Here is a 16,844-nt window from a genome sequence, read left to right as displayed (position 1 = left end):
GAAGAGATCTCTAGTCTTTCCCACTCTATTGTTTTCCTCGATTTCTTTGCATTGTTCATTTAAGAAGGCCTTCTTGTCTCTCCTTGCTATTCTCTGGAACTCTGCATCCAGTTGAATATATCTTCCCCTTTCTCCCTTGCTTTTCGCTTCCCTTCTTTCCTCAGCTACTTGCAAAGCCTCATCAGACAGCCACTTTGTTTTCTTGCATTTCTTTTTCTTTCGGATGGATTGAGTTGCTGCCTCCTGAACAGTGTTACGGACCTCCGTCCATAGTTCCTCAGGCACTCTATCAGGTCTAATCCCTTAAATCTATTCCTCACCTCCACTGTATATTCATAAGGGATATGATTTAGGTCATACCTGAATGGTTTAGTGGTTGTCCCTACGTTCTTCAATTTAAGCCATTGTAGGTCTTCATAGAACCGATCAACCTCAGCTTCTTTAGCGTCAGTGGTTGGGGCATAGACTTGAATTACTGTGATGTTGAATGGTTTGCCTTGGATTCGTACTGAGATCATTCTATCGTTTTTGAGATTGTACCCCAGTACTGCTTTTCCCACCCTTTTGTTGACTATGAGTGCTACTCCATTTCTTCTAAGGGATTCTTCCCCACAGTAGTAGATATGATGGTCACCTGAATTAAATTCGCCCATGCCTGTCCATTTTAGTTCACTGATTCCCAAGATGTCGATGTTCAATCTTGCCATCTCATGTTTGACCACCTCCAGCTTACCTTGATTCATTGATCTGACATTCCAGGTTCCTAAACAGTATTGTTCTTTACAGCATCGGACTTTCTTTTCACCACCAGACACATCCACAGCTGAGTGTCCTTTTGGCTTTGGCCCAGACACTTCACTCTTTCTGGCGCTACTTGGAAATACCCTCTGCTCTTCCCCAGTAGTATATTGGACACCTTCCGACCTGAGGGGCTCATCTTCCGGCGTCATCTCTTTTAGCCTTTTGATACGTTCCATGGGGTTTTCTTGGCAAGAATACTGGAGTGGGTTGCCATTTCCTTCTCCAGTGGACCACATTTTGTCAGAACTCTCTGCCATGACCTGTCCATCTTGGGTGGCCCTGCATGGCATAGCTTATGGCTTCACTGAGTTACGCAAGCCCCTTCGCCACAAGGCAGTGATCCATGAAGGGGTTTCAAAGTATAGCCAAGTCTAGATCCATCTAACCTATAGTCTTTACATTATCTAAGTGCATTCTCCATGTGCCTTTTGCAATATAGAATTATATCTGCTTGGAGGCAAGGGGGCCATTGCGAAATTAACTCTGTCTCTCTATATATATACAAATGCAGACACAAAGCAACAAATCACTTACTTGAAGGCTAAAGCCAGAATCCTAAAACTAGTTCCATGAGTGCAAGGATGATTTAGGGTTTCTCTCCAGTGGTATAGTGGAGTCAGGGTGATTAGCAGGGATACTGATGCCATCTGCCATCTGCCACTCCCCTCAGAAATCCCTGATTCCTCTGAACTAAGCTGCAATCCTTACGGTAGATGGGGGAAATTAATGTTACCAGCAACAATATATTGGGCAGAATCCAATAGGGCGCTCACGCCTCTGCCAATTCCCTTATGTCCCGCCAATTCCCCGTCTGCAAGCAGGACCCACCATTTGTGGACAGAAGATTTAGTGCTTCCAGGGCAATCGGAAATGAGTGAAAACGTTCGTTTCTGGAACGGACCAGGTCAGTGAAGCCCAGGAGCTCTGCCGACCTGCCCCAACAGAAAAATTAGTGTTTCCACTTGTTGAAGGGCTTCCCCTGGGAAGCACTAAATTGTTGCACAAATGGTGGATCCCACTTGTGCAATAGAATTGACGGGACCCACTGCTTGTGCAACAGAATCAATGGGGTGCAAAAGAATTGGCAGAGGTGTAAACACCCTGTTGGATTCTGCCCATTGTTTTTTGGGGTGGGGTGGTCTTGAATGGGCAATTAAGACCCATTAGCTTTACAAAAGACCTGCTCCTAGTAGGGGATCCCTAGAACTGGATGGGGATACTCTAGACACAGTGGTTCATGCTCTAGTAATTTCTCAATTTGATTACTGTAATGCATTGTATGTGGGGCTGCCCTTGAAGATGGCCCAGAAGCAGCAGCCAGAATCCTAACTGGTACAGCCAGGTGGAATCATATTACAGCAATTCTGAAAAAGCAGCACTGGTTACCTATTTACTTCTGAGCCCAATCCAAGGTGCTGGTGCTTACCTTTAAATTCCTGAATGGCTTGGGACCCCAAATATCTGCATGAGCACCTCTCCATGCACCAGACTGCCCACCACTTAAGATTGTCAAGGGAAGCCCTCTTCCAAGTATTTTGGGTATATTATTTGTCAACAAGGACAAGAGCCTTCTTGATTGTGATGCCTCTGGCTATGGCATACACATACACACATATACACACACACTATATATATATATATATATATGGAGGCACGACTGGTGGCAGCATTGCAATTGCTTGAGTGCCAGTGAAAAACCTTTTTGTTTACCCAGGCATTTGAACTGATTTTGTCTGTTCTATTGTATTAGCTGCCTTCTGTTTTTATTATGGTGTAGCTTTAGCGCTTCATTGTATTATGTTTTATTTCAATGATATTTGTACACTGCCCTGCTATCTGCAAGGATGAAGGGCAGTTTTAAAATGTCTAAATAAATAAATAGAGGGGTGTTTCAAAAACAATTTGCTATGCCTGGATGGGGAGTTGCTGTTCAAAGGGGGGAGTAGAAAAAATCCACTAGTTTAGCTTAAGCCATTTGCAGGGGCCTAAGTAGCTCTTTGGATCCAGGTCTAAGAGCCCAGAACTTTCCAGAAGCAAGCATTGATTGTTACTGTACATCACTTCTTTTGTTTAGGAAGTGGACAGACCACGCTTTGAAATATGGAGACTTTGTGTACAAATGTGGTTTCTGAATGAGAGACGAGTGTTGTCTGGCCCGTTAAAATTTGTATTTTGAAGCTACTATTGTGAACACTGAGCAGTGGAATTTGCAACCAGTATCTTGTTACGATTCTGTAAATCTTTAATTTAATGAACATAAAACAAGTGTGTATCATCTCTTGCATCAAATATTAAAGAATATCGTATGTAGCTTTTCAGCATATAAGATCTGCAATGAGCTCAGATGGACATAGATTTGCAGGCAAACAATTAATATGTACAGTCTACATCTTATTTCTGTCAGGAACATGGAACAGAATCCACCTTAGGAATAATCACATGGAGCATGTACATTTCCCCTAAATCACAAGCACCCACTTATTTTGCTTAATGGAGATAAGGGACCAGCACAACCCTGCAGGTATTTTTAATTCATCCTTCTTGACATAGGAACAAACTTTTTTTGGTACAACGGATCAATGCTACTTCAGAAATGATCGGTACAATTTTTTTAAAAGATGGGCAAAAATGTAAGTGTGGTAGGAGCAAAGCACATATGACATTTTTACAGCAGGGCAGAAAAGAACTTTTCCAGTCCAATTATGTCTATTTAGACATAAGCCCTGTTGTGTTCAGTGGGGCTTAGCCCTAGGTAAGTGTATATAGGATTGTGACCTTCAAGGCTTAAAATAGTAAACATTCACACAGCAGGGGTCTTGAAGTTTTGGCTTGCCAAAAAATAATGCTTGCCAGGTCCACTCCCCATGCACTGCACTTGCATAACACAGCACAAACCTGAGAAGAATCCACTTCTCACCTCTCCAGTGAGGTGAGCTGGAGTGGGGGGAATCATTCCCGGAATTATGTTGTGTTTCCAGAGTGTTCTCCGTGTCCCAGAAGCGCAGCATGAGAACAAGCCTTCGCCTTATTTTCAGGAAGGGCGGACACTCGGCACTGGCAAGTATGGCAAGTAGGATTGTAGACCCCTGATTACTGCATTGTTTTGGGATGGTATAATGCCATCACATCTTCTCATGGTGTTGTTCATACCTTGACTTAGTGAGAACTGGGAGACTATGCCGGATCAAGTCAACAAAGCCTGGTATTTGCTCTAGCATGGTAAATACCAGTTTTCAATTAATTTCAAAAGATGACATGATTTATGAGGCACAGTTTTGGTAGATAGTTTCAACCCCAATAAATGGTAGCGGGAAAGCTCCTTTATTCAGGAAGCCATAACACAGGGTAGCAACAAAGAGCAAGTTTGAAGGTTGCAAAGGAGCCAAAATACATCTTGGGACCACATATATAGAAGTACCTTATTTATTATTACCATTATTACTAAAGTTTTCCCTTACTGATCATCTTTCAAAGTCAGAAGCTTCAATCAGGTGACACAGTTTTGTTAAACTACTAAAAACAAAATCCTTGCCATTTCAGTTCTGCATCATTTTCCTCCAGCCTTCTAAAACCTAGCCAAATGCAATGAAGAAGAAAAACCCACAGCCCCATTGCTTTCCCTCAAAATGGGAGCATTTCATTCTTGGGAGGGTGCTTTTTTACCTCTGGAAGACATATAGTGCAAAAATGTAAGGACATGCCTACAGAGCCTCTATCATGAGAGAAAGGCTATCTTCATTTATGTCAAAGTTCATTTATTTTACAGACAAAAATATACATTGCTCTATTTTTAATCTCCATTCCAACATCATATGGGCATACGCAGCATGTTCACACCTACAAACATTTGTCTGCTCATGGACCATATTGTGTGCTGGACATGGAGGCATTTTATATACACATAAAAATCACAATGCTTGGAAGGAGATAATTCCTTCATTTAGTGCAGATACTCCTCAGCATCCTCCTCAGGGATGCCTAGAGGAGGTGCTTTAAATGCCAGGGAATAGGGGGTAGGGAGAATAAGAGAATTCTAGAATGGAAGAACTGGCCACACAGCTCAAGGACTGGACAGTATTTGATATAGATTGCTGTTAGAAAACAGTAACCCAAATTCAGATCCATTCTGATTCCATTACCCGAGGAACCCATCTTCATATTCGGTGTTCTTTGCATCTGCTCCTGGAATAGGTGTATAAAACGTTCCTGTGCGGAACTGTAGGGAATCTAAGGAAATTACGATAACACTGGTTTGTTGCCAAGGATCCATATACTGGCAGGTTCATGGCATTTAACCATCATGCTGGGGAGTACCTAGTATTCCACTGGAATAAAGGTGGGGAGAAATAAACAAATCTAGTATGACATCGCTGCCGCCCAGGTTTATGCCCTGCATCCCATAGGTATTGCCTTCCCTGCCTTTCACAGAACACAAAGAAGCTGAGGTGCTACATAAGGAGCAGGGATGTTCTTACAACAGGTTGGATAACATCAAGATCACACTGTAACTCTCATGACTGTCCCTTTGCTGAATTCTCTCCCTTGGGATACTGCATGGCGGGGTGTGTGCAGTTGTGAGATACGGAAGTACTACCAGCCCACCCCTGGCTGGCACAATAAGCATTAAGGAAGCCTAAACTACACAGTTCATAAGACATCTCACCACAGAGATGATAATGTTGCTAACAGCAGCAAGTGTGAATGAATGATTGTGGTATCAAAATTTCCTACATTTAGAAAAGGTGAATCTGGGCAGAGCAAAACCAGAGGCAAAGTGCTGATCTCCACACCATCCCATTCATCTGCACTGACAATTTATCCAAAACAGATATCATCGAACATGTATTTCATTTTTTTAAAAAGTAATTTTAAAAGTCTTAAAACGAAATCAAGGTCTTTTTGCCTTTTAAATCCTGGAGTGGCTTGGCAGACAGAAATCACAAAACAGCCAAACGTTCAAGCTGTAAGAAGGAAGGGATGTTAATTACAAGGACAGGAAAGCCAAGGGGTTTTTCATACTTGCACCTCAAGTCTAAGGATGTTTACTTGAAAGCATTGATTTCACAGGAATCTTCATCCAAGCTGATAGAATCATTGCCTTAGTCATCTGCATAAAGCACATTTGGCACTAAATCACTGCCAAAATAATAGCAGCAGCAAAAAAGAAACCTCAGGTGTTGTTTTCTCAGCCTTAGTATCTGGAGCTTTAAATTAAATTAACTGTGACTACGTTTGCCTCCTATCTAGCCTCTACTCAAACAAGGGTACCTGCATTTCATGCAAGGGTAAGTGTTCCCATTTTTGCATTTCCCCACTTGCTTTGATAATGAGAGACCACCAATTGCGGTATAAGCTGTGCACACGAATGTACTTCAAAAGCAGGGTTTGATCATTTTCTAATTCTCCCTCTCCTGCCTACAATGTGAAGCCAACTCCTGCATTAGATCTTTCTCTTACCAGGGACATCCCTATTGCTACTAAAGTATTTAAACTTCCTTCACTTTGCTGATCCCATAGATAACCCTCAGAAGGCCCCAAAGATCAGCTACTACCTCCACCACCAACAGAACAGCCAGCGATGTGGTATTATGGCTTCAGAAAAGGCAAGTCAGCATACCCTGCTCTTCTGTACAGAAGAGATGTATGAGCCCCATAGGAAGTTCAAGCAAGTATAGCCTGGTCTTAAACATGTACTTGACAGGGTTATCAGCCTAGATCTAAGCCACAATGCATAACAGCTGTTATCCACAGCCTGCTTCCAGCCTAGACATCCTGGTCATTGCAACCCTGTATTCTCCATAGGCGCTATCCCAAGCACCACTCACAACCCCTCACACACAGGTGACCAGAACATTTCCCCTGGTCTTCTGTCTGTTCCTATCCTATCAGGTAGAACACTTTTTGGAGCGGTTTCTTCCTGCCCCCACCCTTTGTCCGATTTGCTCTGGAGTTCTGCTAGCATCATACAGCAGTCCACCATTTGTAGCCCTTGCTTGGCTAAGTTTTCATTCTAAAAATTCAGCCTTTACAGTGCATGAAACTCACGGCTGTATGTCAACCAGTGACAGTAGTTTAGTCGCACAGCAACAAGTTCCACAGAGACCTTTCCCTGCTGGCTACTTCTCTTGCCTCTCCTAGCATAGTCAGCTTATATATATTATATACAAACACACACACACACACACACACTTCATAGTGTTTTACACACACACACACACACACACGCGAACACTTCCTAGAGTTTGCTCCCAGCTTCTCTATGAAGAATTCTGACAACATTTAGCAATTCACTCTAAGTGCTCTTTCCATCAAAAGCATCTGGAGTTCTTTCACTACACAGTTCCCACCAAACTGCAGTTGCCCGAGATATAAAGAACAGTCCCATTCTCCCCCAGTCAACATTATTGCCGGGAACTTAGGCTTGTTGGGAACATGAACATTGAGGAAATTGAGCCTAAAACAGAGTGTGGATAATGCATCCAACCTTATGTACTGATAGTTATTTATGTGCTCTACCGAGCAGCCAGAACTCCCTGGCTGCATGTGCATTTTATCAGTGACCAAAGGTTGTGGTCATGTCTAATCATGTGCATTTGGAATGCTCAGGAATATGAAGATTCAGCATTTACACGTTTCTGAAATAAAGCTGATCCGGTTTGAATGTGTTATCCTTCTGGGAAGACCATAGTTGCCAATTTCATGTCATACTGAATTCATACTGAATTTAATATATTATTTAAAAAACTGAAAGGAAAGATGCATTAAGGAATTCCCAAAGGGGATTTGTGATGGAGGTGTGAGTTGCAGGAGAGAGACGTTCTCCAACAGGGACACACGTGCCTTAGGTGTTGATGGCTTTCCAGCGGTCACTGTCAATGCTGTTGATGCTGCCCACGTGATAGGGCATGGATGCAACGTCATCCAAGTAGGCTGCAGTGTCAATCTGGGTGCTGGAGTAGAAACTGGAGTCCAGGCCCTCTTTCTTGGCCACTCCGTAAGCATGCGGGAGGTGCACATCGACATCCTCAGGCTCATCCACCTGGCATTTGTAGGAGAAGAGGATCTTTGGCTCCGACCTGGAAGCATTAAGAAGAGAAGGGGAAAGAAAAATGGACTTGGATTATACATTTCAGAGCACAGAAATCAGTTCTGACAATCCATACAGAACATGGCAGACAATTCTGAAATACAAAGCAGCCAGTAAGATTGTTGTTTTATTCCAGGGCAGGCATCAAGGGTAGGCATTGTTGGGCCCTTGCCGAGGGTCCACACCCCAGCAGGGGCCCACTGACAACAGTCCCTTGGAGTTGCTCCTCCTCTTTGCCATGACGACCTGCCTGTTCACCTGCCTCTTGCTCTGGCCCAGGCAATGGTGGTGGTGAGGAGGAGGAGCAGGAGAGGCCACGGCCTGCTTGCTCACCAGCTCGCTGCCTGTCAAGCAAGCGGCCGCAGTCATGAGAAACAGGTTGAGGAGCAAGAGCAGCTGGTGGCAGTGGTGGTGAGGAGTCAAACTCACCGAAGGCCTACTGAGGGGGGCTTGCCCAAGGGCCCTCCAAAACCTGTCAGGGCACTATCATCTGGAGCAGGGGTCCTCAATGTGGAACTCGCAAGCACCTCCAACAGTGCCTGCAAAGCTCTTCTCTCCCTGCCCCCTTCAAAAAAAATTAAATAAAACATGAAAAAACATTAGGGCGCCAGGTTCACCTTCCTGTTCTTGAGCCTGCTGCTGATCAGCTGTTCAGCAGGCAGGAAGGGAAAGCAAGGCAAAGGGGTGGAGGGGAGAGAAAGCGGGGCGAGAGGGTGGGAGGTGGGAGAAACAGCACGATAAAGGGATGAGTGGGAGAGAAAGAGCAAGGCTAAGGACAAGGAAGGGAGAGAAATGGCAAGGAAATGAGTTGGGGGAGAGAAATAGCGAGGCTAGGAGTGGAGAGAGAGCATAGGGGAAAGATCTGTGTGAATGGAGGAAGACTGGGTGAGCCAGGAAGCAACTCTATCCATTCCCCACAACCTCTAGTTTTGCTATTTCTCCCCCCGCCCCATCCCTGAACACACACACACTACTTGACTAGCTGGGCTTCCACTGCAGCCATTATGTGACTAGTCACATCCTCCAAGGGAGCCATTTTGTGGTGGCATCCACAGCAGTTTCTCAAGTTATTTGTTTATTTAAAACATTTCTTAACCACCTTTCAGGGCAGAAGCTCTCCCAAGGTGGCTCACAGCAAGAAAATACATACAATTTAAAATATTGAAACAGTTAAAATTTTAAATAGTATTAAAATTCCTAAATGCGCTCAAGGGTCCAAAAGCTTGGGGACCCCTGATCTGGAAGAACTCAGAACTCAACATGGTCCCCACCTTGTGGAACTCCCTCCCTAGAGAACTTCGCATGCCCCCTCTCTAATGAGCTTCTGCCACGCATTGAAAACCTGGTTGTTCAGGCAGGCATTTGGGGTGGGTTAGGGTATTTCATAATATAATGTTTTCATGTGCAATTTTCATGTTTAATTTTCATGTGTAATTTTCATGTGTAATTTTATTGTTTATATTGTGTACATCGCCCAGAATGGCCGAGTGACAGGCCAGATGGGCGATTAAGGAATTTAATAAATAAAATAAATAAATTGGTATGGTACATTTGTGTGTTATCCACCCTTGCCTCCTCCCTTTCTTGTCTTTCCCTGCTCTGCTTTGTCCAAACTTAGACATAAAGGTCTTTGGATTAAGAACAGCCTTTTGCTGTCCCCTTGTAAAGCACCATCTGCAATGATGGGACTTAGCAGAGCCAGGATGGGGAAGGTGTGGCCCTCCAGATGTCGCTGGACTCCAACAACTCTCCTCAAATGCCACCCAGCATCGTCAATGGCCAGGGATGATGGGAGTTAGGAGCCCAGCAATATCTGGAGGGCTACAGGTTCCCCGTCCCTACAACAGAGGAAAAGCAGGGGGACGAAGAGAAATGGCCATGCCACCATGTTAAAAATGGGCCTAGAATAAGCGTGAAGACTGGGATGGAAAATGTAGCTGCATGCAACCTAGTTGCAAAGAAAATAAACATAAAAATGAGGGAATCAGTATTGGCCATGACTGCGAAATGGTTCTTCCATGATCAGAGGCAGTTTGTGGGATCCTCAGGATACCCAATACCCAAGATGCCCTGCTTATGAACTTCCACAGCTATCCAGATGGCCACTGATGGAAACACTGGACTATGTGGACTTTCTGACTGATCCAGGTCTTCACTTCTTATACTCTGAGGTTTACAAATTTCATTAGAGAAGCCTTCCCCAGCCTGGCACCCTTCAGATGTGTTGGGCTACAACTCCCAGTATCCCCCAGCCAGCCATGCAGAAGGGTGCATTAGAGTTATACAGAATGAAAAGTTTCCCTGTGTTCTCTGGATGTCACAGAACCGAACGAGGGACTCCGCATGAGCCAGCATCCAACTTCAACCACCTCTGTATTGAGCTCTTGACCAGCATGGATCATGTTTATCTACATGTATTTATTTTAAGAATGTATACCCTGCTCTTCCATACCTGATACCCAAGGTGGCAGTATATTCCATGTACCTCTGAACAAACTGTGGGAGCATGGAAACCTAGTGCAAAGTTTGATGTCCTGAACATCTCTACTTGGACTTCGTAAAAATCAAGTTTCTGATCTTACTAGCTCTAGAGAAAGTGATTGGAAAAGAGCTGGCAGTCAATTCGAAGGGATTTTTTTTTTTTTTAAAGACAGCCACAGGAGCTGTGCGTGTATGCATACGACAGCCAAGCTAGATGTGACAGTAACAGCTCTGCGCATTTAAACATTACTTCAATTGCATGGAAAGAGATCCGGGGCAACCAAGTTTAAAAGCAAAAGGGGCACATAGGTGAACGGAGATGAATCTTTTCCCCTTCCCACAGATTACGTTCTTGCAACTCCACTCCCTGTGTTCTCCTCCTCACTGGGATTCCAGTACCAGAAGTGACTTCAGACAAGAGAGAAATGTTTGGGGAGAAGGGCTGCAAGAAAGCTGCAGGATGGGGGAGGATTCACTTTCCCTCACCCAGGAGCCCCTTTTGCCATTAAAGCTGGACCTCCCTCTTTCCTCATGATTGGAACAGTTCCATGTTTAAACACACAGGGCTGCTGCTGCTGCTGCCACATATAGTTTAGAGAACAATAAAGAAAAGCTTTCAGAGCTTCTCATAGTTCTCTGTCCATTATCTAGCTCTATTCTTTCCTAATTCTTCAGATGTGCCTTTTACAGCAGTCGTCTAACAGAGAAGGAACCTCTTCCCTTCGCATTACAGGGGGGGAATCCCTGATTGCGCAACCATAGTTTGGGACAGGGGCATAGGCAGCTGCCTTGTACTGAATCAGACCCTGGTCCATCTAGCCCAGTACTGTCGACGCAGACTGGCAACGGCTCTCCGGGGTTTCGGGCAGGCAGGAATTTTTCCAGCACTTCCTGGAGATGCTGGGGATCAAACCTGGGGCCTTTTGCATGCAAAGCAAGTGCTCTACCACTGAGCTACAGCCCTTCCCAATCTATAACCATATTGAGGATGGAGGGAGTGTAATCTGGAAAGGAGATGTCTGCATCCCCCACAGAACAAGACATTTGCCATTGTGCTGTAATTTCTCAACAATATTAATCCCTGTACACACTTTCCTTTCTGTCTAAACTTCAGCTGAATATACTTCATTCCCTCCTTCCATTCTGTCTCATCTCAGCCTACATATATTTATATTTATATGTTGTGCCGCTTTACACCAACCTCTTTATATATAATATAGATATATCCATGGCCCTGTGGGGAAGAAGAAGGAGCAAGGGAGCAGTCAAAGGGAACATCACGGCCTGCTCCAGTTGGACTGCCCCTCCTTTGGGAGATGAGAGGGGGGAACAGGGCCATCCCACCAGCCCTGCTGACAGTCTACCTAATTCTTTTTTCTCCCTCTTCCCTCCCCGTTGCCTTTTCCTTGTGTGACGTGTCTTTTTTAGATTGCAAGCCTGCGAGCAGGGACTGTCTTCTTTGTTCATTGATTGTAAGCCGCTCTAGGAGCCTTTTTTGGCTGAGGAGCAGGATAAAAATACAATAAATAAATAAATCAAACACAGACACAAATCCCTTTCAATTAACAAAACCTGATAGAATTATGCAAAAATCAATATATTAAAATACATTTAAATGTGCATTATTATTCTGAGCACAGAATAAATTATATAGCGCGGAGATGTATGAAGTAAAGTATATACATACAGCCCCAATTATGCGCTCATCCATAAGGAATGATGCTGATAAAACAAGGGAAGAATATTTGGCTGTCAGGAATTAGCCATAGTATTTTTTTAATTCGTTATAAAGGCAGCAAAACTACATTAACTATACAGTGCTTAAAATCAATCTCCGAAATACTCACTGTGCATGTTAAAAAATGGCTGTATTTCTAATTTCCTTCATGACCAATTCGAAATTAAATTTTGACTTAGTTTGCCAATACCTTATGTGTAATATTTTATAATGATATTAAATGGATATATTACAGATTCTTAATGCTTTTTCACTTATACATGAGTAACTGTATGCTTTTTTTTGCTTCTTCATTAAAATGCAATAAAAATTTAAAATACAGTAAGTTTCGCTTTAAAAAAATACACTTCAAAAGAAGCAGGACTTTTCACTAAAGTTGCAATCCTACACCCATTTACATGGGAGTAGGCCTATTGAACTCAATGGGATTTACTTCTGAGTAGACAGGTAGGAGAGTGCACTGTAAAAGACATACTCTTACACAGCACTCACTTCAGCATTTGCATACAGGGCTGATTATAACAGAATTATTAGATACCTAAATCAAAAGTAAACAACTTTACCTAAATCAGGATAAATCAGCCTTCCCACCTGGTACCCTCATAGCCGGATTAACCACAGGACTAAGGGGGCTGTAGCCCCCAGCCCAAAATCTCAGGGGCCCCCTCACTAGCCCAAATTCCCAGGTTTCAAATAAAAAAAGAGCAGGCCTCTAACCCATGTAGAACTCAAGATATGAGGCAAAACGTTCAGTCACATTCCAATGGTTTTGTGAGATATGGACATCATTTTATCCAATCTTTTTTTAAGAAGTGCACCTGCTACCAACTTTCAGTGACTGGGTTCACATGACACGCCAACCAACAATGGTTTGTTTTCCGGAACAAACCATAGTTGGTTAGCATGTTGTCTGAATCCAGACCATTTTTCTCAGAGTGGGTTGTTTTTCTCAGGGCTGTGAAAATTTTTTAAAAGCGCTCTGTCCCCAAAAATCAGATGGGGGGCAGAGATCCAGTCCCCCACCATGGGCCCTTGTGGCAACAGCACCCATGGTGTGGGGTTGGATTCCCCCCTCCATTTGATTTTCTGGATGAGTCGCTTTAAATCCCAGTGCAAGCCTATGCCCTGGGATTTAAAGCTTCATCCCCAGCTTGGGGGAAGGATCTTTTCCCCAAACTGGGGACGAAGCTGTTCTTTTATGGGAAGGAGGGGGGTGCCAGGAGGTGAGTGGGGGACCCTTGAAGGCCCCCACACACTGTGGCACGACTGGGAAATCTGCAGGTAAGTGAGTGATTTTAACCCTTTTTCCACCATCACATGGGGTGGGAGATATAAATAAAGCCTGCCATTATTGCTGGGGGGGCGGGGGCACTGCAGCTGACTACAGGTTACATAAACACTGCAAAGTAGTGCATGGTTGTTATGTTTTTCTAGTATAGAATTATTTATTTTATTGTATTATATGTACGTTTTCCCTCTCTGGGAAATAAAGTTCTCCCCATTTTGACCCTCACAATAACCCTGTGAGGTAGGCTGGGCTGAGAGGTAGTGGCTAGCCCAAATCATCCAGTGAGAAATGGGAGGCATTTGCTGATCCTCCTCAGGCAAAAAAAAGTGTCCTGGGCCGGCATTGACTGTGTATGCATGTGTCTTGTTTGGCTGTTGTGTCTGAATGAGTCAGTCTACGATTCTTGTGTGTGTGTGTGTGAGTGAGAGAGAGAGTGAGCGAGCGCTTCAATGTGTGTTTATGTTTTCTGTGTTTCTGTGAGGTATGCTGTAAAAAGGGAAGCTGTTTGTATTTCTACCATGGAAGAGATATTAGTATTTTGCTTCTAGGAAAGTATGGAAGATGATTTCCACCAAAATATGTAGTGAAAAATGTTTTTGCATTATTATTGTACATTGTTGACTGCGTGTGTGTGTGTGCGTGCGTGTGTGCACAAACATTGTTTATGAGTTCAGTATTGGAGGCAGAGCAGGAGCCCCACTACAGATGGCTAGCCTCAGGGGCCATCATGGCCTTGATCTGGCCCTGGCTGTCCTCCAGCAGTTTTGACCTACGACTCCCATCAGACCCAGCCAGCATGGGCAATGGTCAGGGAAGGTGGGATGAAGTCCGAAACATCTGGAGAGCACCATGTTGGGGAAGAAATGCCCTATGCATTTAAATTATAACATTCCTCTCAAGCAATAATAATCTGTGGAACAAGATCACCAGGAGCATTTTCAGCAAAACCAAAAGCTTCTATTGCTCTTTTGGAATGTCACTTTTATGCTCCTGGTTGGACACTAAAGTGCTCAAATGGCAACACGGCAGATGCTCATGGACCTTTTCCTCTAGGGCCTCCACCACATAGGTGACCATTTGAAAAAGAGGACAGGGCTCCTGCACCTTTAATGGCTGTGAAGAAGAGGGAATTTCAGCAGGTACAGCATGGTCAGCCACTTCTATTCAGACCTTTTGTATCTGGCCACCGTACCACCACAAGGCATCCAAAGCTGACTTGAAAGCTAGCCTTGCAGAATGCACACCCTGTGCTTATCCCATGCAAGCCAGCATGGGACACAGACTGAAGCATCCCTCAGCACTGAAAAACAACTCCTGAAATAGTTATTCATTCCCCCACTTAAAAAGCCATCTGAATTATTTGCAGGAAGTATTCCTCAATTAGGATGGACATTCCCCCTGAGTGGCCACATGGGGGCACTCCACGCCCAAGAACAGAACAGCCTTTGGTAAAAAGGGAGGTGGCTACTCCTCAAACGGGACAGAGTCCCTCATTTGGGGGGCTTAGAATTCTACTCTCTTGCTGACCATTTTACCTAAGGCCCTTCTTAAAAGCTGAGAGCAGAAAATTACCTGCCTTAATGCAGTCTTAGTCTCAACAGCATCTCACATTAATAATTTTGTCACTAATCCAGAAAAAAACCCTATCAGCAGTTCAGAATTTAATTTAATTAAGAATTTAATCTTAATGGCTTTGCACAGACATTAAGAGTCTAATCTTCCTGAATCCCTGTGATGAAGTCAAATACCATCTCCATTTCAGAGATGAACAGAGTCATTGAATGGAATAAAATAAAATAACAGAGGGAATGTGAAGGAGTTAGGATTTGAGCCTCTTCGAAGACCCCATCCGCGACCACCCACTTCTAGCACTTTCTGTTAAGTTGTGAGGGGGAACCTGCTTGCTCTCCATTTAGCACTTTCCACCATTTTGTACTTACACTGCCATTTTAAATTATTTTCTAATGTTATAAGCTGCCTAGGGCATTTTTGAATGAAATGACAGAGAAAAACATATTTTAATAAATAAATAATCATGTTAATGTCCTGGTTTACACATAATGGCAGTCCATGGTTTATTTAATCCATGGTTTGTTGTCCTAGCCAGGGTTTGTCTGGCAGGCAATCGAACAAGCAGCGGTTTGTTTTCTCAGTCTGTGTTGTTCGTTTCCCTTTTCCTTAGCCCACTCCCTCCCTGTATCCCAAATGTCTTGGCAGCACTACAGTAGTGGCATATAGAACAGATGGCTTTTTTTACCACTCTTGCCTGCTGCCTCTGTAGCCTTGTGAAACAACCCATGAACAACCCATGGTTCTGGGTTCACACATAACAACCCATGGTTTAAACAACCCAAAGTTCACCACCCAACAACAAACTATGGATTCTCTTTCTGGGTTGTTCGTGGTTAACAAACCATGGTTTGTTAGAGTGCCCGCATTCGCACATCATGGCAATCCAGAATTCAACACCCAAACCATGGGTTAGCGTAATGTGTGAACCAGGCCAATGTCTTAGTGGAAGGTATTATACTTTGTTTAAATAAAAACAAAGAGCCTTTGGTAGCAAGGTGTAAGTGATTTTAAAACTTTGGAATGCTCTCCCCAGGCAGCCCTTTGTTGATGTCACTTTGCTGCCAGGCAAAAAGCCTTTTTGCTTTCCCAGGCTTCTTAACTTAAAACTATAACCGGATGAGGCCAATTTCATTTTCTCTCTTAGGATTGCTTCTTTTAATTTTAATTTTGTTATTTTTTTATCTTGTGGTGTTTGGGGCTCCTTTTGTAAGCTGCCCTGGAAACTTGTCAAAAGGCATGGTAAAAAGCCTATGATACAATTAAGTTAAAAAGCTTGGCCACTCACCCAAAGAAGCTTTTCAGAAATGCCACATAAATGAGAGGAGCAAAGAAGCTGAAATAGAGGAAGGTGGTGGCATCGACACAACTGTCAGGAGGAGACAGAAAAACAATTTAGAATCTGATCCAAGCACTCTGCACACCCATTTCTGCCATGTCATTTACACAACCAAGTACTCCAAAGGAGGTTCTGTTCCCTTGAGACAGGGAAAGAAGCTTAACAAAGTGGTGCTTAAATAGGGAAAAGATACACAGTGCCTCAGTGTGAAGGAAGCGATTTCTTTCTTCAAAGGCTCACACGCCTCCAGGCCTCCATGGACAGGACTAATCAGCTTTTAGAGCCATGGCCTGCTTTGCCACAAAGAGTCCCTTCAGATGTTAGCACAGCCCAGGAGACAAAAGGTGCCACAAATATAGCCAGACAATTGCATGGGATACATCCTCAAACATAGCAGGACAGCCTTCCACAATCTTGTGCCCTCCAGCTGTTTTGGACTACAGCTCCCAGAATGCCTGACCATTGTCCATGCTGGCTGGGGATGATGGGAGTTGAAGTCCCAAACATCTGGAGGGCACGAGGTTGGGGAAGGCTGCAGTAG

General features: G+C 43.8%; 1 protein-coding gene across 3 annotated transcripts in view; it reads right to left on the bottom strand.

Moving 5' to 3' along the window:
- Positions 1-3,027: 3,027 nt before the first annotated feature.
- Positions 3,028-16,844, bottom strand: part of TPRA1 (transmembrane protein adipocyte associated 1) — a 54,900-nt gene continuing 41,083 nt past the window's right edge. The window contains exons 10-12 of one of the 3 annotated variants that reach the window (XM_084840179.1): positions 16,253-16,333; positions 7,642-7,877; positions 3,028-5,762 (exon numbers count right to left, since the gene is read on the bottom strand). In XM_084840179.1, the coding sequence (XP_084696305.1) occupies positions 7,643-7,877; positions 16,253-16,333 (316 nt within the window). In that variant the 3' untranslated portion in view covers positions 3,028-5,762; position 7,642. Of the gene's footprint in view, positions 7,878-16,252; positions 16,334-16,844 lie in introns of all 3 variants that reach the window. The other 2 variants (XM_084840178.1, XM_084840180.1) reach the window with 2 other exon arrangements.

The sequence above is a fragment of the Heloderma suspectum genome, chromosome 2 (assembly GCF_057233095.1).
Source record: "Heloderma suspectum isolate Gila_16-S chromosome 2, 16-S_ref, whole genome shotgun sequence".
In the NCBI taxonomy this organism is placed as follows: Eukaryota; Metazoa; Chordata; class Lepidosauria; order Squamata; family Helodermatidae; genus Heloderma; species Heloderma suspectum.
The sequence above is the reverse complement of the archived record's forward strand: the minus strand, read 5'-3'. Positions and strand labels throughout refer to the sequence as shown.